Consider the following 23279-nt stretch of genomic DNA (forward strand, 5'->3'; position numbering starts at 1 on the left):
AAGAACCAGTGGAGGGGGCTTATGCCGTGGCACGGGCGCAGGAACGGACACAGCTGGCTGCGGGGTTGGCGGAACAACAGGAGTGGCCTTTTGTGGAAACCGCTCTTTGTAGTCCTGAATGAGGAAACGCAAGTCTGAAACTAAGGAGGCTGGCAGGCACACCATTGGAGTCACTTAAGTGTGAACCTGGGTATTTACAACTGGAGTCACAGGTTCTTCAACCTCCTGCTCTTCGTCAGTACTTTGGCACTTGACAATCAGGTCTGAAGGGCTAGTGGCCTGGGTAAACATTTCCTCCTCCATGTCTTGGTCCTGTAAGAAGCAGGATGGCGTTAGCTGCTGGACCTTACTAGGCGATGTCATTTCCGGTGTAATCGGTTTTTTGGTAATTCTGATGGTAACATGGGAAGTTTGGGCGTCCATAGCATGTGATAGGAGCTCAGACTCCTTCCAGGCACCAGTCGCCGTCGACGCCTGTGACGATGGCTTCATCAAGGAGCTCTCCGTCATTGGTTGAACTTGAATGATGAAATGAAATGAATGAGACTTATATAGCGCACGACTTACCCTGGGGCATCTCAGCGCTTGCTTAGGGAACGCGTCCTGGTATTCCCCTGTGAGATAACCCTGGCAGGGTATCCACAAGGTGAAAGTCAGGCATCCCACCGCAAGGGGCTGTTGTGGAGATTAAGCAGGCTATTGCTTTAGTCTTCGTCGACGTTATGTCCGTCGACGACGCTCTCGTCGACGGTGATTTTGCCTTTGATAACTTTTCCGCCGTCGACTGCTTCGTCGTCGGCACCGTCGTCGCCGGTGGGGGCTTCGTCGACGTTGTGTGGCTTTCGTCGACGGCGTGCTCCTAGTCGTCGACGGAGCGGAGGATGAAAGCGGTCTACCCGTCGACGAGGAGGGTGTTATTCTCATCGACGAGGAAGACGCCGACGATGCAGTCGTCGTCGACACTGTCGTCGTCGATGTAGAGACGGTTTTCAGCGATGAGGTGGTCGTCGATGTCGCAGTCGTCGTAGTAAGCAGTGGCTGCTTCCTGGGGACAGGAAGGTCCTTGCTAGACACGGTAGGCTTGCCCTCTGAAGACCTTTTGGACTTCTTAGGAGGGGTGTCTGAGGGGCCAGGCGAGGAAGCCCTAGGCCTCTTCAAGGAAAACTGAGGCGCCAGACATGCTCTCACCTTCAGAAACCAAGTCGCCTTCTGGTTTGTCCTTAAGCCTGTTCAGCCATATTAGAAGTCTCCCTTCCCGGTCTTTCTGGGTCTTGTGGGAGAATTTACGGCAAATCCTGCAGTCTATGGACTGGTGGTGAGGATAGAGACAGTATAGGCAGGTCTCATGTTCGTCGCCCACGTGAAGCCTCAGCTTGCCACAGGAGGCACAGGGTCGAAAAAGTCCTCTCTTTTTGCCATCAGCCATAGCAAAGAAAGTCGAAAAACTGTCGAGTTTAGATGAAAATCCAAGATTCCTGAGGAGAACTCAGGTGGAGACTCCCTAGCACAACGTGCGGTAGAAAATCTGAGAGACTGAGGCTCCTCACAGGAAGGTTCTAGAGGGAGGTAGTAGCTGATTGGTTGTTCCTTTTACTTTGGTCCTTTTTTACAAAAGGACACTGATAAGCTACCAAGGTGGGACCCTGGAGCCTACTCTATTTGGTCCTTCCTGCATAAGGACCTAGATAGGTCACTAAGGTGAGTCCCTTAGACCTAATCTCTTTATGTATGTCTCAGGACATTACTTTTTTATGTACCGGAGGCTCCCGTCTCGACGACGGGGAATGATTCAGGCATGTGAATCTATGAAAGACACCCAAATACTGGATAAAACAAAATTTTCTACATCAACCTTTTGTGTAGTACTTTGCGCCATTGCTGCGACAGAAGATCATTACAAATGGGCAGCCTGACTAAGACAGATGCACCTGCTTAGGAGTTCGGTATACTATACTCTCTGTGCCGAGTCCGGAGGCACTGTTATAACTTGGGCACAGTCAATATTTGTTTTCCTTAGTACTCTGGATAGGAGCGGAATGAGTGGAAAGGCTTATAGGAGTCCCAAGCTCCACTCGAGACTAAATGAGTCTCAGAGCGAGAGCCACCTTTGGAAACTCAAGCGCACAGAAGTGCTGACATTGAGCATTCTAGGCTGTGGTCACCAGATCTAGCTAAAGCTCTACCCAATTTTGGAAGAGGCCTTGCACCACCTCCAGATGAAGACATCATACGTGATCTGCTAGGCATTGTCAGCTAAGTTTGTCTGTTGGAGCATTCAGAGAGTCCGCCAGATGTTTAACCACAAGGTATATGGCCTGTCGTTCTGGCCATGTAACAGACGCTGAGCGTTTTGACATTGGGTTCATGACCCCACATCGCTTGCTGCAATACCACACAGCGGTGGTGTTTCCATGAGCATCTGAACAAGCATCAACTTGATGGCAGGACGAAAGACTTTCAATGTCAAACTGATCACTTTCAGTTCCAATAGATTTATGGGAAGCCGAGATTCCATTGGAGATCATAAGCCTCCAATCTCCACCTGCTGACGAAGATGAAAATCTTGAAAGGAAGGAGGACCCTATTGCAGGAGTTTGACCACTTGGTGCATCTATCGTACGTGAATGCTGACCCTGTAACAGGACTAATGGATATCGCACGTGCCCCATACTGCTTTACAAGCAGGTACGGTTAGATGGAATCGAACATACTGTTGGATCGACCAGTGCCCACACAAGGTGGATTTGAAAACAAAGCGGCATACCTGGGGGGTGGGGAGGGTGGAAGTTGGGGTGATGTGGGAGGGACTCTGTTGGAGCATTGATCGAGAGGTAGAACCTAGAGGAGATTCATTACTGATTGCTCTTTAGTGCTTTGCAGCATATGCTAAGGGTTAGAGATCAGCCTGGGACTTTGATGGACACTATTTCCTTGCTCGTTAGAGGGACTGATGGTCGATTGTAGCTGAATATCCTGTGGTTACTATGCTTAACTACTTTAAGATGTAAGATGAGACTCCTGCGTAATTCCAATAGTATTTTGTGATGTTTAAATAAGACTACTGGAAAAATCAATAAAATCTGTTTTTTTTTTTTATGGGCGGAAGTTGACAGCTTTGTATTTAGCAGAACGTTTAGGATATTCCAGCTACATCACAGCTAGTCATGAAGGCGAACAACCTCTATAAATGCCTTCTTTTGATACCAGTCTGTCATCCTGGTCTTGCTCATTGTGGAATTAATTTTAAAACACTATCTAAAATCATTAAGTTGACTGTAGATGCACATGTAAGATTGTGATAAATGGCAATAAAAACATGTTACAAAGAAAATAAGCCTCCAATCTTCACCTCTCCCGGGGGCAGCCCCAACACACCAGTGACGCATCTGTCACTACTGTGACCTTTGGGTGTGGAAGAGAGGTCTACCCCTGGCCCAATTGTGGTCCGTGAGCCACCACTGCAGCTCTCTTGCAGTTCCCTCCAAAATCTAGACCAGGTCAGAGATACCATCTTCAAGTCCCACTACAGAGCCTGAATTTGCCAACGGGGATTTTCACCAACAGGATGCAGGAGGCAATGAGGCCCAGGAGCCTCCGAGTACATCTCATCGAAATCCAGGATAGAGGCTGAAACATAAGAATCTAGCCCAAATATCCTGGACTCGCCGTTTTGGAGGATATGCTCGAACTGCACAATATCCAGAACAGCCCAGATGAAAGGGAACGTCAGACAGGGAGTCAGGTGTGACTTTGGCACATTGATAATGAACCCCAGCTGATGCAGGAGGTCAGCCACAGTCTGGTGGTGGGGGGGGGGGGATGACTGAGGTGAGACCGCCTTCAACAGCCAATCGTCGTGGTAGAGGACGATTTGATCCCCTGACCTCATTTGATGTGCTGCAACCACTGCCATCACATTGGTGAACACCTGGGGGGCACTGTTAAGGCTAAACGGGAGCACAGCTCCTCCAGGCCCACCGTAAACCGCAAGTAGCATCTGTAGGCAGGCTGGTCGGGAATGTGGAAACAGATGACCTGCAAGTCCAACGCTACCATCCAGTCTCTCAAGGACAGATACCTAAGCGAGGGTGACCATCTTGAGATTTTCCTTTGTCAGTAAGCAATTGAAAGGGCGCAGATCTAAGATAGGATGAGGCCTCCATTCTTCTTTGGCACCAAAAAGTAGCAGGAATAGCAACCACAACCTTCTTCTGATGCTGGCACTCTCTCAATGGATCCCTTGGTCAGAAGGGCCAGTGCTTCCTGTTGCAAAACTGCAAGGATTTCTTCTGTCAGCCAATGTAGTGACGGAGGGAGTGGCAGTGAGGTTTGTTGGAACAGGAGGGCATAACCGCAGTGGACAATCAGGAGCACTTAATTGTCTGTTGTAATCTACCTCCATTGGTGCAGAAGATATCAGACTCTGCCGCCTGATACCCATGCTGGATTGAGGGCATACAAAAGAGCCTTTGACTGTGCGGTTGCCATGGTGGGGGGTTGCGGACTGGGCAGAACTCAGACTCCAACGACCTAGCAGTGGTCCTATTGTCCTTGAATCTCTCAAAGGCCGAATCTGCTTTGTCTTCTAGGAAACAGGTTCCATCGAAAGGTATGTCCATGAGCGAGACTTTGACATCCCCCGAAAAGCCAGTATTCGTCAATTAGACGCAATGTTTCTGCCCAGTGATCTGGTCGTATCCAACCCATATCAGATTGTGAACTTTGCTGTATCTAGCCCGTCAGCAATAGATTGGAAAAATCTAGCCCGGTCCTCATCCGATACCATAGGTGGCACTTTCACAACCGTATCCCACACGGTATGGGAATAACGGGCCAATAAGCATGAAATGTTCACGGACCATAGTGTTAGGATGGCTGAAGAAAAAAGAAAAAACTTTCCGAAGGTACTCCGCCTCTTGCATTCCTCGGTCCGGTGGTGTGGTAGTAAATTTGCTGGGATTGATTCAGGAAGTTGAGAACTGTACTACTAGACTCCCATGGGTAGGGTGATGGGAGAGGAAGGATGGGTCCCAGAGAGCAGGGTGATGGTGGCAATTGATGGTCCTGTGAACAGGTGTGCCTGTACTGGGCTTGGCCCATCCCAGGAGCTGAACTTCAGTAAGAACTTTGTTGAAGGGCAGTAACAGTCCTGAAGGGGATACCCCCATTTTAAGCACCTCTATCAAAACATTAGGCCCAGGTACTCAACCGCTCTCCGGATCACCATTGCAAAAGAAGCCCCCTCCACCATAACACCTCCATCAAAACAATTGTTTTGACATGAACCATAGGCATCTATTGGTCCAGGTACTCAACCGCTCTCCGGAACACCATTGCAAAAGAAGCCCCTTCCACCATAGCCACTGTAGGAGCAGAGAGGAAGCCAGTGTCTTTTTCAAGGGTGTAGGGAGAACGTCTTTCTATTAAAAGATCCTGGACTACCACTTGTGAATCTTGGCTATATCCCAAAAGGTTTTATTTGCCCTTATTGGTCCTCTTTTTTTATGCTTTGGCAGAACCACTGATTTGGAATTTTTAAATTGTTCCAAATTGTAAAATGGGTGATTCCAGCTCGACATCCTCCCTTCTCAGCGCTTGCAGAAAGGAAGCTGAGAAGGGAGGACGTCAAGCTGGAACCAGGAGACGGCATAGACGAAAAGGAGGACCCGGAAGATGCCATGCTGCTGCTGTATTGTGGAGACATCGATCCCCGGAGAAGAAGCAGACATGGAGGACGAACAACAGAGGGCGCCAAGTAGGACGGGACGAAGCAAGCGGACAACGGAACGTCGGAGCAAGAGAGCCGGTCCGAGTCCCCGCCGAGGGAGAAGCCAGGAGGCACATGGACCCACGCATCGCCCAGCCACGCGCAGGAAGACAAGTGGCTCACTCAGCCGTAAAGTCCGAGCTGTGGAGACTCCACCCGAAGACAAAGCAGGAAGTTACCCCGCAGTCCACAGGAATATCATTTGACTTTAATGTACTATCATGCCTAAACATCCTTCATAAAACTCCGTTCTAACGACCGTAATAGTGGCTCCTTCCCTCCTTGTACACCCTCAAGGTTATAAGGACCCTGAAGAAACTCTGTGGAAGATGGAAGGTTGGAGAGTCAGCCCACCTGTGGATACCCCGGGAACCAGAATACCTACACCAGGGTAGCCGGGAGCATAGGTGCGATGTGACGTCGGAAACCGCCGCAAACCCCAATGGAGGACTTCAGTGAAGATGCCGCTGGCAAAGGCAAAAGAGTCCGATGGAACTCAAAGGTGGTTTTAAGATGATGCAAGCAGAGAGGACAGTCTATGCCACTCAGGAGTGACCATGAGGCATGGAAGATTGGGGGCCTCTAGTACCTATGCCCTGGGTACCTTAGTACCATATACTAGGGACTTACAACTGTACTCAAGTAGTAAATCTGGGGTTTACCCAAGTACTCACAATGTCCAATTTCGGGAAAAAGGACAGAGACTGGGGTCCTGATTAGCAGGATCTCAGTCAGAAAAACAATGACACCAGCAAAAAGTGGGTGTGACCATGAAAGCAGATCAGAATTTCCTTCAGGGTCCTTCAGTCCTCAGGCTGTGTGGACCTGGTCGGCACAGGAAGAGACGTTTCAGAGTTGAGAATCCTGATCGGTTCAGCACCGCTGATGGGCATCGGCAACAGCACCATTGGAACGATCCCCAGTGGTCACGTCTGGGGCCGATCCAGATCGATCAATGAATTCTAACTGTTTAACTGGTGCAGAGGGAGACCCGCCAATGGAGACCCAGTCGAATAGTCTCCCAAACCTGTGGGACCCAAAGAGGTCCGACTGTCCAAAAATAAACATGGCCTCATAAAACTCTCCAAGCTGGCTAGGGGTAGAACCGGCCCCAGAAAATTCTAAGCAGCGCAGGTCAGACCCACTTTCCTACACTGGCTGCACAGGGACAGTCTACAAGCAAGGTCAAGATTTGTGGTGCTGTTTCCTCGAATCGTTGGAAGAATAGGAGTGACACGGAGAAGTTGTAGAGCGCTTAGATTTCTTTGACTACTTGTGGCACTTACCCTTTTATTATAGAACGAAACCCTCCTGGTTACGGGAAGAGCGGGCATCATAGGGGCTGATACCATAACCAATTCAACATGCAGGTATTTATGGTTTCAAGCCCTATAATAACCACCTAGTAGCTTGTGTACAAGTGCAGGCTTACCCTAAAAGCATATTTAGCTTAATTAACCACTTAGGATCAACTGGGTCTATATTTAACATGGGAATGAACATTTCTGGCCTTGGTGTGGCAAAATCCACTTTCTTGTATAATTATCCAAGCTCCATAGCACTCTGGTGTTTAATTTTCCATGTCAGCAGCCCACCATATGCAAGATGCATCTGTTGTGCTGAGTACATAGGAAGTCTGTTATTTGAGCAGCCCGCCCACTGTGATATTTTTTGCACCTTGCCTGACAGCCACTAGGTTCTCCCTACTGTTTTGACCATAAACATTGTAGCCATTCCTGAACTAGACTAGTGTAGCCTAGAATGGTGAGTTAGGGGTATACAGAAAGCCATTGTGTCCCATTAGTTTCCCTACAGGGCTCATTGTATGAGGTTTTCTGGAATAGGAACGTTTTTTCTATCAATGTCAGGGCCCTCTTTGGAACGGGAAATCCTTTGGCTTCCCTGGAATTTGTGAGTGCAAATAAGTCGTCACCGGGTGACTCTAGGTTCAGAGAACGGCACGATCTGTGGAGCACTTTCCTCACAGAAATGATGTTCTCCTGGCATTGTTTGAATGTCTTCGTCTTCACTGAACAATTGTCCAGGTTAGTGTGCCTTATCAAATACGCTGCCACAACTGAGGAATTTTTGGAAAACCCTTGGTGCACACTTAAACTGAAAGAGGAACACCCTGAACTGGTAATCATGACATGTTCAAGCTTCACATATAAATCAAAACTGCACACATACAAACATGTAGCAACTGCTTCACTAGTTATGAAAGACACTCAATAATGGACTGCAACATTTTGTAATATATCAATGATCCAATATAATTTTCAGAGCTAAAATGTATTCTTACCATGTCTACCTTTTCATTTTAAATTGTAGTAACCAAGCAGTATGAAATTAATAGTTTTTGGGGAAAAAGGGAAGTCTACCTATGCAAGACACTAAACTGAGGCAATGTTATATAACAAGCCCATGTTAGGGCTTGGAGGATTAACCTTAAAATAAAATGCTTACTTTTTACACATGGTGCATAGCTTCTTTGGAGCAGGCTTATGAGAGAACGTAGACAAACATGTAGTGGAACAAAAAAGGTGAGCAGATCCTTTTCGTTGATATGCAGTTTGCCCCTTCTGCAATGGTTTTTTGCAATTTGCACAGGTAACTTTCACGGGCTTCGGAGGTTGCTGCTGTGGTGAAGGTTGAAAAATCTGTTTTGGAAGTGAGGCTACAGGTGACATCGAGTCGACTCCTGGCTGCTTTTGATTTCTGGGGAAAGAAGCGGACTGCGAGATCCAGGAATCTTAAAGGAAGATACAATATATTGCATTTTACTCATCTTAGAATGGTCAGCAATTTAAAAAACACATTAGCTTCAACATAAATCAAAGTCCTTGCCTTTATTAATTTTTAAATCTTTGACAAAGTGAAATACATTGGACAGTCAACGAGTTTGGGAAATGTGATCACTGGGAGATGAGGAACTGACTATAACATTTGATTGTTGTTGAAATAAAATGTTAGCTCAAAGAGAGGAAGGACCTTTTGTGCTTATTGGCATTCTATCATGTTCGTAATTTTTTGTTTGTTAGTTCGGCGTTACAGACACAGACTGCTACTAAAATTGTTGCCCACTATAGGTTCGAGTGGGACACCATACATTGCAAGATGGATCATAATAAGAGAACAATTTCAGAGTTCAGTATATGGCAAGATGTGATATCAGATTACTTGACAAAGGTTTGTGTGAAGGGTGTAGAGAAGAAAGTATTGGAAATGATAGATGTAACTGAAGGATCTAAAAGTGTATCTTATTAGTCTGTGACAAGACAATAGTAGATGAAAGCGGATAAGTGTTTGGCAGTAGGAAGATATGTAGTTGTAGGGTGTCTGTTGGAAATAAATCTTGCCATGGGATTTTGAGTTGAAGGAGGAGCTGTACACTGATGCAATGAGACTTTTGGGTGATTCGTTTTTTACAAATATTGGGCTAAGAAGGAGAGAAATATGGTGTACATGGAACTTATCTGTAGAAGTGTACAGACATGTAAGGGAGAAGTTCTGGTGGCTAGGAATGAATATAATTGTGGAGGATGTGCTGGAACGGCATGTGGAGCTTGCTATGAGTGACAAAGGGTTTTAAAACGGAGAGTCCACCTTTAGTACATGTTCCAGATGTGGGAACAAGTGGCTCTGGAAATATAGGGTCCATTGGAATGGCTAGGAAGAATCAGCAAGCTTGTCATGGTGTTACTAAATTATTAATTCATGTCGGTGGGTTGAAAATGATTATGTGCTAAATGTATCTACTAAAGAGGTTTTGAGGCTTTAGGAAAAGACTCTCTGGTGGGGTTGCTCAACCCTTGTTGTGTTTGACAGAAAAGAGTGAATTCTTGACTGGACAAGTAACTGAGCAGAGGTGGACTTTCTTGTACAGCCAAACTCAAGAGATTGGTGGAAAGGATCAATAGAATGGCTATAGATAGCATACAACTGGTACTAAAGAATCATTTGTTGTCGTTAAAAGAATTAAAAAAGCATTGGCAAAGCCAATAGGTCTCACCTTTGAGGTATATTGCTTTGTCAATTGTTTTTATCCATAAACACACAAAGTGAAGCAACCATTTGTTGCATGAAATCGCACTTTTCAAGTACAGGTGGGGGGGTGAATGGAAGGAACAGGTGGGGTAGGTGGGGTAAGAGTAAGGGTGTGGGTAGGAGGAAGCAACATAGGAGGGGAGGAGAAGCAATGGGAAAATCGAAGGAGGGTGTGGGTGGGGAAGCAATACTGAGGGCATGAGAGGAGAAGCAACAGTCGAGAGCAACATGGAGCAGGTGGGGAGAAGCATATAGAGGAAAAATAGAGGGTGCAAGAGAGAGAGGTACAGAAGGGAGACCCCTAGAAAATACATCCACTCTTATGGAGTGCTTAGCCAAAAAAGAACAAGCATTTGCAATGCAATGGTCTCGGCATCATTAAAGGTAGAGCTATTGGCATTGCTCATGACATTTTTTTTCTTTAAATCAAAAATAAATGGCATTGTCATTAACATTGCCAATACACAGCACTATGCACTCAACAGCACACAATGCTCTGCACACTCACTCTGCGCACTCACTACTCACTACTCTGCGCACTCACTACTCACTACTCTGCGCACTCACTACTCACTACACTGCGCACTCACTACTCACTACACTGCACACTCACTCTGCGCACTCACCGCACACTCACTACTCTGCGCACTCACTACTCTGCGCACTCACTACTCTGCGCACTCACTACTCTGCGCACTCACTACTCTGCGCACTCACTACTCTGCGCACTCACTACTCTGCGCACTCACTACTCTGCGCACTCACTACTCTGCGCACTCACTACTCTGCGCACTCACTACTCTGCGCACTCACTACTCTGCGCACTCACTACTCTGCGCACTCACTACTCTGCGCACTCACTACTCTGCGCACTCACTACTCTGCGCACTCACTACTCTGCGCACTCACTACTCTGCACTCACTACTCTGCACTCACTACTCTGCACTCACTACTCTGCACTCACTACTCTGCACTCACTACTCTGCACTCACTACTCTGCACTCACTACTCTGCACTCACTACTCTGCACTCACTACTCTGCACTCACTACTCTGCACTCACTACTCTGCACTCACTACTCTGCACTCACTACTCTGCACTCACTCTATAGGTCTCACCGTTTTCTGCATACTTTTGTGAGAGACTGTTCTATTTCCTTGTCACTATTTCGTTCCATACTTCGTCTTTTGTTTGTAAAATTCTGGTACATTTCCTGTTTGTCTCCAATGCCGTCGTTTTGTTTAGTCTGCAAATTCTTCTTTCAAAGAGATCTTTTAAAAGTTTACATCATAAAAACGTCTCGCAAAACATAATTTCAGGCCGCCTGTCACATTACACAGTAGGAGGCACTTTAAATATAGAATTGAGTATGCCCCCGGAATGCCGCCGCCCCGGAAGTCAGGCACGGTCGCCTGTGACGGGGGCGGGGCCACGTCCAGACCGGAAGAGGAGGCAGGCGGAGTGAAATGCGTCTCGCGCCCGGGGCTCCTGTGAGCGGTGTGGAGCCCCGGGGCCGAGCCAGCAGGAGGTTGGGCGCCGCGTGCTGAGCAGAGTCCCCGACATTGGCCAGGTAAGTTCAAAAAAAGGCTGGGGGGGCTTGGTGCACTTGTGTGTGTGTGTGCGTGTATGCTCGTGTGTGTATGTATGCGTGCGACGGTGGGGGAGGGAGGGCCTCGGTGCACGTGTGTGTGTGTGTGTGTGTGTGTGTGTGTGTGTGTGTGTGTGTGTGTGTGTGTGTGTGTGTGTGTGTGTGCGCGCGCGCGTGTGTGTGTGTATGTGTATGTGTATGGGGGGGTGTCTCTGTATGTATGTATGTGCGTGCATGGGCGCTTGTGTGTGTGTATGCGCATGCGTGTGTGGTGCTTGCGCTTCCCAGGAGACAGCGCCTGGCCACAGCGCGCGTTCCAGTTACAAATCGCCTCGAAGGATGCGCGTGGCCGACACTGTCTCCTGGGAAGCATAGTCGCTGACAAAAGATCTCGGCGGAGACGCGCTTCCGCCCGTTGAGCCGAGACCTAAAAAAGGAGTGCTAGAAAAGCAAGCTGTGGAAACACAGAAGGAAGACAATAAAAAAAGTTAAGAGGCTATGCTCCACGGAAAGCACAAACACAGGATTGACAAGCTGGGACACAAAGGAAACATGCACATGACTATCAGGAAAGCCGTCCAATGGTAAACAACAGTTGGGCTCAAGCCTCTGTATGTTGTCCGTGAGCCCACAATGTGCCCCGCAAGAGACAGCTCAGTACTTGCACTGTTTAAGAGGCGCAACCTAAAAATGGTTAGGAGTGTATAGATCAGCGTAAAAGAGAGGCTAAAAGTGCACTGCTTATGTTGATGATTGCTAAAACATGGAGAATTGTGCCCTTTGTGGGTATGTCGCAGAGAAGGAAAATCTTAGTTGGAAGAGAGGCGTGAAAAGGTTCAGGACAGGCAAGTGAAATAGAAGAAGTGATGACAAAAAGAGGAGAAGACATGATGTAATGTTGCATGTGTTTGATTTGGTTCGAGGAAAGACCTGCATTTGTGAGAAGAAAAAAAAAAAGAATCTTTAAGTGGTCACATAGCCAGAGGAGGTTGCAAGGCACAACATTCCTGTATTCATAGGGGGACGACTTGCAAGTGACAGATCGGAAAGTGGTTAGAAGCACGCTGTTCAAGAAGCTTATAGTTTCCTTTTGTGGTGCTTTGTATTGGTTGCGCGGAGCAAGGGAATATGTATTATGAAGGGGGTGCAGGGTGTCACCTGCCATCCTTGCTCTTTTCTGAGAATAATGCAATCACCACAGGCAAACTGGACAAGGTTTGAAGAGGAGCCACTGGTTCTGTTATATTTAGCCTGTCTTCTTTCTACCTCTGGGGATTTCATGGTCACTCACAGGATGTCACCACTAGAACCTTTGGTGACATCATGGAGTGTTTGGGGCTTAGCCTGGTGACAACTGGCAGTTGGAACCAAGCAGGCTGAGTGGCAAGCAAGTCACTCCTGGTGGGTCTTCTTTGTAACTTGATTTAACATCCTGAAGACTAGAATAAAGTAGCCTACATGATACCAGGCTCCAGCATCTATTTACAACAGGTTCCCACTCGTACATCACACAGCAAAAAGCTCAGGCCACTGATTTCCAAGGGTGCCCCTCCAGGACAGGTAAGCACCAACTATCAGGCCAGGTCATTTTCATCCTAGTTCGGGCTCATCAGCCAGTTATAGCTTGACTCCAGTAACAGTGTCAACGGGTCCAACTTATGGGCATGCCCGTCCCACTTAGTCAAGACACTAAAGTATACCAAAATTGATGGATGAAATGCTTGAATTAATCTCTGCCACCATTACGGACAGGCATCCTATACGTGAGTCCCGTGAACATGGTCAATGGATCCAGGCTTATTTGGCTGATAAGCCCAAACTAGGGTACTAGGTTGCTTGTGTTCTGGTTCAGGGAGGACCTGGGCTGCAATTCTGACTGGACCGTTCGCACTAAAGAAGGGCCAACATTGCATTTTGCTGGATGCAAACTGAGGTTGCATGGTGTGCAAAATAACAATGGACTGGGATACGCCCCTGAGTAATTGCCTTTCTCTGTTTGTGCGGAAGAAATTAAGAATGGTCTGCTTTCCTGATTTGTCCTGTTTCTTGACAAATACAAGACTGCCTTTCTCACATTCAGCATGTAGGTCTCTTTCTGTCTGAGCTTTTAGTACGAGGGAAAAAAAGCCAGAAGCTGTGTTGCTTGATTGACATGAATGTGGTAGTTGATCGTTTGCAGAAATTGTGGGTTTGTCCTCCTTACCACTCTGTCCTTGTGTATCTTATTTTATTTATTTATTTTTAAAGATTTATATAGCGCGAACAAGATCTTTGCAGATATCAGAGCGCTTTACAGAAACAGTAGGTAGGATAAACAAGACTCTTAAATCAATATGAGATTCCGTAGACAGTGAGTTGCAAAAATAGGGTAGCAATCATACAAGAGTATACAGAGTAATAACAATCAAGAAACAATAATATGGAAGCAGTACAATGTCTAAGCGGATAAGATTATAGCACCCCAGAGGGTGAGTAAACACAATGTTGAAAGCAAAGCATTAGTCAGTAGTGGGTGTGTTGCAGGTTATTGAGGCCGATAATGTGGGAGCCAAATACTGTCATCGTTCCAGTATCAATAGTGTTTAGGTGTATTTAGCCATAAGGATGGCCTTCACCTCTTTCTTGAAGAGTATAGTGGACGGGATAAGCCTGGTTTCTGGCGGGAGTGCATTCCAGATCCTAGGTGCCATTCCAGAGAAGGAGCGTTTGTATGTTTTTTCCTTCCGGAATCTCCGTGGTTTCAGGAGGAGAGTGTTTGTGCTTCTGTTGGATCTTGAGCCTCCTGATATGGTCAGCTTATGAGAGAGGTAGTTGGGTGCCTTGTGGTGTACGGCCGTGTGTCATGCAGGCAATTTTCAACTGAATTCTGGCTTCAATAGGCAGCCAGTTCAGGGCTTTTAAGTCAGGGGATATATGCGAGTGTTTTCTTGAGCCAGTGATGAGTCTCGCGGCCGCGTTCAGGGAGGCTCTTAGGGGAGCCGTTGTTGTCAGGGGGAGCCCGCTGAGAGCCACAATTCCGTAGTCTATGCGAGGAATGACTAAAGCTTGTACCACAGTTTGGAAGTCCTTGGGTGGTAGGAAGGGTTTGAGTTTTCTCAACGTGTTGATTTGGAAGTTGGCTCCTTTAGTTGCTATGCTAATATGCTGCTGCATGTCGAGATTGGAGTCCAGTGTGATGCCAAGGGATTTCGCTGAGTCCACGATGGTGGGTTGGACATTGAGTGCGGTTAGATGATTGAGCCAGGTTTGGGTGATGGCCTTTTTCACAGGAGGAGAGATCAGAAGGAACTCAGTTTTCAGAGCATTTAGTTTGAGGTGATTGTCGGCCAGCCACGCTTGAGTGTTTCTTAGTGTGGCATTCAGCAGTTTGATGTCTTCAGGGGATTGAAGCTTGAGGTAGAGCTGAGTGTCATCGGCGTACATATGGAAATGTACCTTAGAAGATTGGAGCAAGGTGGTGAGTGGTTCCATGACGAGGTTGAACAATGTGGGGGATAGGGAGGAGCCTTGCGGGACGCCTAGTGTTACTGGCACAGGCGAGGACAGTGAGTTGTTAATCTTGAACCTCTGAGAACGGTTGTGCAGAAAGGACGTGAACCATTTGAGAACCGTCCCGGATATGCCCATTCTGGTATTTAGGAGCTCCAGTAGATTCTCGTGTTTGACCGTATCAAATGCTGAAGAAAGGTCAAGAAGGATGAGGAGGCACGACTCATTGTGATCAAGGATTTCGAGGGCATCATTTATTATGTGTGTCATGGCCGTTTCCGTGCTATGCTTTGCTCTGACACCAGATTGGTGACAGTTGAGGAGGTCAAACTGCTCAATGTGTTTTGTCAGTTGGAGTTGCACGCATTTTTCTAACAGTTTTCCTAGAGTGGTGATATTGGTGATAGGACGATAGTTGTTTAGGTCGGCCGGGTCAGCTGTGGGTTTCTTGAGTATAGGCTTGACTTGCCCAATCTTGAGGGAGTCTGGGATGAGCCCTTGTTGCAGGGAACAGTTGATGATTTTAGTCCAGAGTGGGAGGAACAGGGGGGGTGAGGACTTTAACAGCATTGGCAGGTAGGGGGTCTGTGTGATGATTGGCGGGTTTCAACGTGACCAGCAGCTTGTGAATTGATTCTTCGGAATAGGTGTCGAAGGATGTCCATGAAGCGTTGTTTTTAGCATGAGTGTTAGTTATGCATATGGAGCCGGCGAATCGACGTGCATCCTTGATGAGATCGCTTCTTATAGTGTTGTTCTTTTGCTTGAAGAAAGCAGAGAAGTCTTCGCAACTTGGGATAGCCTTTGTTAAGTTGTTGGGTTGTGGAGGTTGCATTTTGGTTTGGGTTTTGACTAACTCAAACAGTTTTTTTGGTCGGTTTTTAGCTTGATCCAGCTGTTGGCTAAAGAATAATGATTTCGAGCGTTTGATTTTTCTCAAGTAAGCGTTTCTCTTACTCTTGAGCGTTCTAAGGTTCAGTGCTGAGGGGTCCGATCTCCACGCGCGCTCAGCTAAGCGCATCACACGTCTGTCTTCATTGAGTCTGCCATCGTACCATGGGTTCGAGCTCTTGCTGGACACTCTTCAATTGCAAGGGTGCAGCTTCATTGATTATTGTAGACATGGAGTCTAGGTAGAGGTTGGTCAATGCATGCACATCAGAGACGTCCGTCGGGGGAAGAAGGAGACTGCCTGTGTGGGCAGGCAAGGACTTTGGGTTAAGGTTCTTCAGGTCCCTCTTCCAAATCTTGGTTTTGGCAGGTTTCGCCGGTTTAGGTTTGACTTTTTCGTTGATGAAGAAGGTGATGATGTGGTGGTCTGACCAGTCACATGGTTCGATTGCGACTAGTTGGGTAGAGTCTTCTTTGGCGATGATAAGGTCAATGATAGAGCCTTTTTCATGTGTCGGACCGTTGCAGATTTGGGTGAGGTCAAGCGCGTCGAGGAACGTCTTAAGGCTCTTCACCACAGTGTCTTTCTGGTCATTCCAGTGGAGGTTGAAGTCTCCCAAGTAAATTTGATTGAGCTGTCGACCGGCGTTGGTGGATATCGTGTCCATTAATTGTTGGGAGAAGATGAAGTTGTCACCGGGTGGGTGGTAAATAACATGAAGGGAGTACACAGGTTTGCCCTCACTAATAATCTCAAGGCAGATGAGTTCGCAGGAGGAGAGGGAGGGGGAGGGGCCTTCAGTGACAGCTAGGTTGCTCCTGTAGATGCATGCGATTCCCCCGCCCGTCTTGCCATTCCTGTCGAGTCTAATAATGCGATAGTTGGTGGGGGACTAGAATGTCCATTATAGGTGTGGATGTTTCAGTTAACCATGTTTCAGTCAGAATGGCTAGATCAATGCCCCTTGATAAGATGAGCTCCGCGATGCCAGAGGAGTGTCTCCGGGCCGATCTGCAGTTGAGCAGGATACACTTTAGTCTAGGGGTGAGGAGGGTGGGAGAATGTTCTATGGAGAGGGGGACATTTTTGAGATTACAGGGGACAGAACTTCTGTTGCTCAGTGTGGGTGGCCTGAGGGGATTTGTGCGAATCGTGGGTATGGGGAGGTGTGTTGTGGGTGAGCGTTTTGTGGGACCTGGGCCATAAGAGCAGAGGAGATTGTGTAAGTCTCGGCCCGAAAGGGTGTTTAGGGTGCGACGGGGACGGCCGGAGGCCTTGCGATCAGGGATAGAGGGCCAGCGCGGGGAGAGCAGGGTGGAACGGTTTGAGGGGCGAATGGAGTCATTGTTGGGCGGGGAAGTGGGTGCCTGGGGTGTGTGAGAAGAAGTTCTTTGATGGTGTGGTTCACAAACTCTCCATAGGGATGTGATCGCATTCAAGAAGGCTGGTTTGGGTGTTAGGCATTTGAGGCTTGCTTAATGCATCAGCTCGAATGGAAATTTCATCAGTTATATTGGCACTAGATTCAAATTCCATAGTGTTGTGGACACAGACCTTTTTGGAGGCTCAATTATTGCCTTTCCAGAAACTCTTGACCACCAAAATATTGAAGAAAATTCTTTCCATGAACTCTTGTGTAGGCTACGAGAAAAAAAAAAGAGATACACCTTAAGAAGGGTATGCTAAGCCATCATCAAACAGATGCATGATGTACTTTAATACCGTGGTGTCTTGTGTCGAACTATCCTTGCATTTATTCTCTGTCACACCAGTGTATGAACCTGATCCGCTTTGCTGTTTTGCACCTCCTTGTGTTACACCTTCTAGCTCCTTGAAGGACCTTCATGGCTCACCGTGGGAACCCATGTGGACACACTTAGACCGCAAAAATCCTTCTGCAAAGCTGAGGACTGTTGGCTCTGCTGGAATAACTGGCACCTTTGCTTTGTTAACAAGTACTTATGAGGTTGAAGTATCATCATCCAAACCTGTGCCATTTCCACCAGATTTGAGAACCATGTATGTCTGGTCCTCTGAGACGCAATGAGGATGAACACGTGTCTGCATCTGTTCAACATCACTGGTATCAATGGAATTTGAGAAAGGATAGACTTCCCGCAGTCGTCGTTATTCCATCTCCTGAAGGCAGATCATTAAAGATGCATACAATAGGAAAGAATCATGCAATAGAAGACATGTTAAAAATGCTAAAAATTACAAAATAATTTTTAGTATGTAAAGGAACAGTGCATACATTTTGAATCCAAGGACATCAAAGCTAAAAAAAAAGACAACAAGATGGATAAAAATTAAGATGCCAGGGACAAACTCTACAAAACAAGACCCACAACACTTTATAAAATGGAACATACTAACTATTTCATCAGAACAACATGCTTCTTCTTTTGGCTAAAACACACTTCCAGAAGCTAGCAACTGTGTGGCATACACAGTGGTCATTGAGTTGCAACAGGTAAAATAGGGCAGCTTTACACTTAGAAACGTTAAGTCTCCGTAATAGGGCTACTAAACATTTCCTTGTGTACAGCAAGTAAAATTGACAAAAAGAAGACAAAGTGTAAAATGGTATGGCTTGAATGATTATCCCATGGACAAATACAAGTGGAATCCGAAAAATACTGGCCAAGGGGAAAACAAATTAGCCAACAGAAGGAGCCTAACCTGAACCTTGCCAGCAGTGTTCTCTCATACACATTAATCACGTATAATAATTATGGGGCAGTAGTTGGCACCATTTGAATGATGAAATAATCTCGGACTGCTGGTTTATCCACTTACATAAGTTCCCTAGTAGCTTGTTTATGCTTTAAAAAATAGTCCTGGTCCCAGTTTCTGTCTTTCTTCACAATTGTCTCAGGGTGCTCAAACAGGTGGGCACATTCAAGCACAGAATAACTCTTTGATATACTTTAACCACGGGTTGGCTGAACCATGCTCACTAGATAAACAATCTCTAAATGTCTGCCCGATTAAATTTGGATTATTTCTTATACCAAATAGAACATCAAAAAGCCTAGGGTGCGGAATTAATAGTGTCTTGAGCATATCCAAAGCCTAATTACAAATGCAATGGAAAATGCGGGGTAGAGAGTGACACCTAGTAACCGGCGACAGAATCTATTCTCTTCCATCTGCATTGCAAGTGCATACCTATATCCCCCATTCTATATGTCAAAATTGGTAAGCATTTCTGTTTATAGATCTCTAATATTGGCGCAATGGGTTTTTTGCTGATGGATTGGCAAGCGAGGAAGTAGTACCAACAGCTTGGGTAAAACGCATTATCCTGTTTTTAATACAGGTAGACCAAGTACAGCCCTCATCAAAGGCCAGTCTCAAGTAAGGGAAGGAACTAACTCGGCCTAATGTTTTGTCAGCAATATTGAGGGAGCATGTTTTCGTATTTCTGGATCCACAATCCATAGCAAAAGTTTTCTTAAGATTAGTCTCCAGGCCCAGCTCTTTCAAGAAACTAACAACTAAAAATAAGCCTCTTGAGGCCGTTGGCCGTCCTTGACAGGAGCACCGCATCGTCCGCATATAGGAGTGCTGCAACATGCTTTTTCTCCACACACAGCACGCTTGCCCCAAAAAATACCAGAGTTTTTTTGAAGATCATTCGTGTAGAGGAGAAAAAGAACTGGGCAAGCATGCATCCGTAGCAAACCACGATTCTGTGCATTCAACAGCACTACCATACGTAACTGTTCCTGTAACGTCATGGTGAAGAAGTCTTAAAAATGAAACTATCCCCTCGTCGACGCCCATATTTTCTAAAATGGACCACAGCTTTGTTCTAGATACGTAGTCAAAGGCGCTTGGCAGGTCCATAAATGCCAAGTGAGTGGAGACTCCTTTTACTAAGTTGTATTTGGCCACAATTAAGTGAGGGTTGAGGCACTGATTAATGGTCCCAAGCCCCATTCTGAACCCATACGGACGTGGGGCAAGTATTCTATTTTTATTAGTCCAGTCAAGTAAACAATCCAGGACTACCCTTCTAATCATTTTGGCTGTGGAGTACAGGAGGGCTATTGAGCAACAACATTTAACGTCGTGCACATTACCACTACAACAGGGTTAACGACAGATCAAGCGGGACACCATCCAGTCCTGGAGCCTTCTTACACCTACAATCAATAATCGCTTTCAGAACCTCTTCCTCACTAAACTCCAGGTTTAAACCCAGTGGCTGAAGTACATAGTTGGCCCCACCGTCCGGGGAGTACATTCCAGAGAAAAGCACCAGCCAGGCCTCCCCCGGGATGTGAACCTTTACTTTATCTTGCTGTGATGGAGGAAATAAAACGGATCGCCTGGATTGCCAAAAGGCCTGTGGGTCTTTCAGTTGCCAGGCATTAACAATGGATTTTCCTTCTTTATTACCGGTATCCTTCTCTTTACTGCTTGCTGGTAGATTTTTCCTGCTAGCTGTCATGGCGCTCTGATCTCGAGGGGATTGCTTTACGGTCCTACGTAGGGAAACAAAAGCTGATCTACATTCTTTATCAAACCAGGATTTAACTTGGTGACATGGCTGTACATTAGCTCTAGACAGCTTCTCTTTTAGCCACAGAAAAAGGTTTGTAAAATGAATTAGGATAATGGCCGAGTTGCAACTTGCCAAGTTGAAACTATTCAGCAATGCCGTGCAACTACAAACTATCTGGGCCATGATGTGCTTCTCGCAGAATGCCCAACCAATTTGCGCCCTGCATCCTATGTGTTTAAGACCTGGGGCGACGGTAGATTAGGCTTATCATTCGCAAATGGGGTCAATATTTGCGCAGTGATCTGATTATGGTCGCTGTAGATATGGGCTATGACCTCGCTGTTTTTAATGCTGGAGGACATGCTCCTGGTTAGTGAAGATAACATCTACAGTGCTCCCTGCCCCCCTCCCTATAAAAGTTGGAATGTCACAGCCAGACGGGTTAGCGATCATATTGACAAGGCCCCCTTCAACCAGTAAGGGAAATAGGACCCGCCCGCTAGTGTCCATCGTATTATAAACTGCATCACAAATAAAGGGTTCGAGAATAGAGGTGGTAAAAGCCCAAATTGGCCATTAAAATCACCTGCCACCAACAGATTGAGGGGACATTCTGCCAGAACCTCTTTTTCCACCAGCCTATCAATTGCCGCAAAGAGGCACTGGAAATTACATTCGCCCTTACTGGAGAAATTATTGTTCTATAAATTCACCATACAAAATGGGCACGGCCCTTGGGGCTGCACTTCAAAATATCTTGGCACCTTGGGGAAAGCAAGTAACACCCACATATTCAGGCTGGCTCCATAGAATGTGGTATACCTTGGGGATGGAACGCATACATGCCTCAAACTCTGAAGCAGCATTTAAAGAGGTATGGAAAGCACTCGTTACCCTACTGTTAGCGGAATTCCATGAAATTACGTGCCCAAGATATCTCTGGCTTCTCTAGATAACAAACGCAGGAAAGTCCCAAGATACACAAGGAATCCTGAAACTAGGAGGCAAGTAGTAAGCCAGATCCAGACTAAAGATAGACACAAAAAAAATGCCTGAAGGGGGGTGGGAGGGGAGGGATGGGAAATTGTTTAAATATTGATTTTATTTGAATTTTTCTGTTTTTGTTATGTATGTCTTTCATAGAAGATGTATCCCGCTAATACCATGCGCATCAGAGCAGAAGATATCTGTAATAAGTAGACAGATTGTACTAAAGAATGTCTTAAATATGAAAGTGGGTATAAGAAAAGGTGATATTGTGATTATGTCGATGACATTAATAAAAAAAACAGAGTTAAACCTAAAAAATTCACCATATAGATCTCAAATATATTATTCCAGTAAAGGCAAAAGACTTGCGCCTCCCCCTGGTCCAAGAAAAGGGGAGAGATAGAACAGCCAATATTTACTGCCACCCCCACCTTTGGCTCTTCCCGCTGGAGACGGTGTCGCTGGCAAACTAAAAACAAGTAAAATCACAAAAGCGGGGGCATGGCTAGCAGCCGAGCATGGCGGCAGCCTAAAAGAAGAGCTCCGTAGATCGGACGGGCTCTCCTAATATCCGACCACTTATCCGTGCGGGAAAGATGCTCTAACGGAGGGTCCCGAAGCCTAGGACCGGGCGGAACCGAGGGCAGCAACTTTGGCAACTGTCCGACACCGGAGACGAAACTTATGTTGTGGCGACCCTGAGGCCTGGAAAACCACAACAAGCCGGGACATCTCCTGAATGATCGACCGAGAAGGAGCGAAGGCAACTCGGTTTGGCCACACCGGAAACGCGCCACCATGGTCCGAAAAGTTGGTCAAGTCTCGATAACAGCGAGGATTGCTCGACCAGTTAGGATTAGACTCTGCCACATCTAAAAGGACAAAATAAATACGGTCAGAAAAGAATTCTTTCAGACGACGGACAGGTGAAACCGAAACCAAAGAAGAACAAAGGGTCGGTCCGCCATCTTAGCACATAGTGTTCAGTGCATCAGCCGCCTTTGAACGTCGTCGCCACAGTACCGTGATCGACCTTTTGAAAGTGGGACCTCTGGCCTTATAGTACCTGCTCCCAACTAACTAGGGAACTTGTAAAACTACACTCTGCGAGAACCTGAGCGTAACCGGTGGTGTGGGCCTACTGTCCATGCGAAAAGAGAGGTGAAGACCAGAATCCACGGAAGACTGGGAGACATAACTTGCAAGACTCTTGGGGTACGAAGGGGCAAGGATGGCTGGAAAAAACGCAAGGGGAGGCACAACGCAGACCCGTATTGATAGATTTGCCAGTGGTGGAGCGTCATCATCCCCGTCGGCCCCAGCCGGCAAGATGGCGGAAGGGACGAACACGCAGAAGACAACTCTGGAAGATATCATGAGAGCGCTAACTCAAGTACAGGCCACAGTGGGCTCAATATCCACTGAAATCACACTGATCCGTGCCGACTTTCAAAAAATGTCCGAAAAAGTGAAATCGATGAAGGTGGTCACGAAGTCCCTAGTGGAAGATGCCTCCGAGCTTCAAACGGCAATGCAACAAATGGCGGTGGAAAACGAATCACTGCGCAAGAAATTGGACGATCAGGAAGGTCGCTCGATAAGGAACATCATAAGAATTCTTGGTGTACCGGAATCTGAAGGCAATAGAGCAACAGACCTGTATGTGGAGGACCTGATTAAACAAGCATTTGCAATGCAATAGGTCTCGCATTAGGAAAGTTTGAGTTATTGGTATTGTAAATGTCAAATTTTTTATTTATGTGTTGGTTTTGAAAATAGCGAAATTAATAGCTTTGTCATTTACAATGCCAATATTTTACATTTCGCAAATGTGACACCTATAGCCTTTGTAATGCAATATGTGTTGTATTTACGTGACTTAGATGTATTGATATTACAAATAACAATTGCTTTTGTTTTTTTTTAAATAATACTTAAATAAAAGTTATTGTAATTTATAATGGCAATAACTTAAACTTTTGTAAATAACTT

At 46.3% G+C, this 23279-nt stretch overlaps 1 protein-coding gene across 1 annotated transcript in view; it reads right to left on the reverse strand.

The window, feature by feature from the left end:
* Window positions 1-23279, reverse strand: part of LOC147663691 (zinc finger MYM-type protein 2-like) — a 578556-nt gene that overhangs the window by 477308 nt on the left and 77969 nt on the right. Inside the window, exon 3 of the mRNA XM_086950262.1 lies at window positions 8234-8519. Coding sequence (XP_086806388.1) covers window positions 8234-8519 — 286 coding nt within the window. The remainder of the gene's footprint in view (window positions 1-8233; window positions 8520-23279) is intronic.

The sequence above is a fragment of the Lissotriton vulgaris genome, unplaced genomic scaffold, assembly GCF_964263255.1.
Source record: "Lissotriton vulgaris unplaced genomic scaffold, aLisVul1.2 SCAFFOLD_1159, whole genome shotgun sequence".
Classification (NCBI taxonomy): Eukaryota; Metazoa; Chordata; class Amphibia; order Caudata; family Salamandridae; genus Lissotriton; species Lissotriton vulgaris.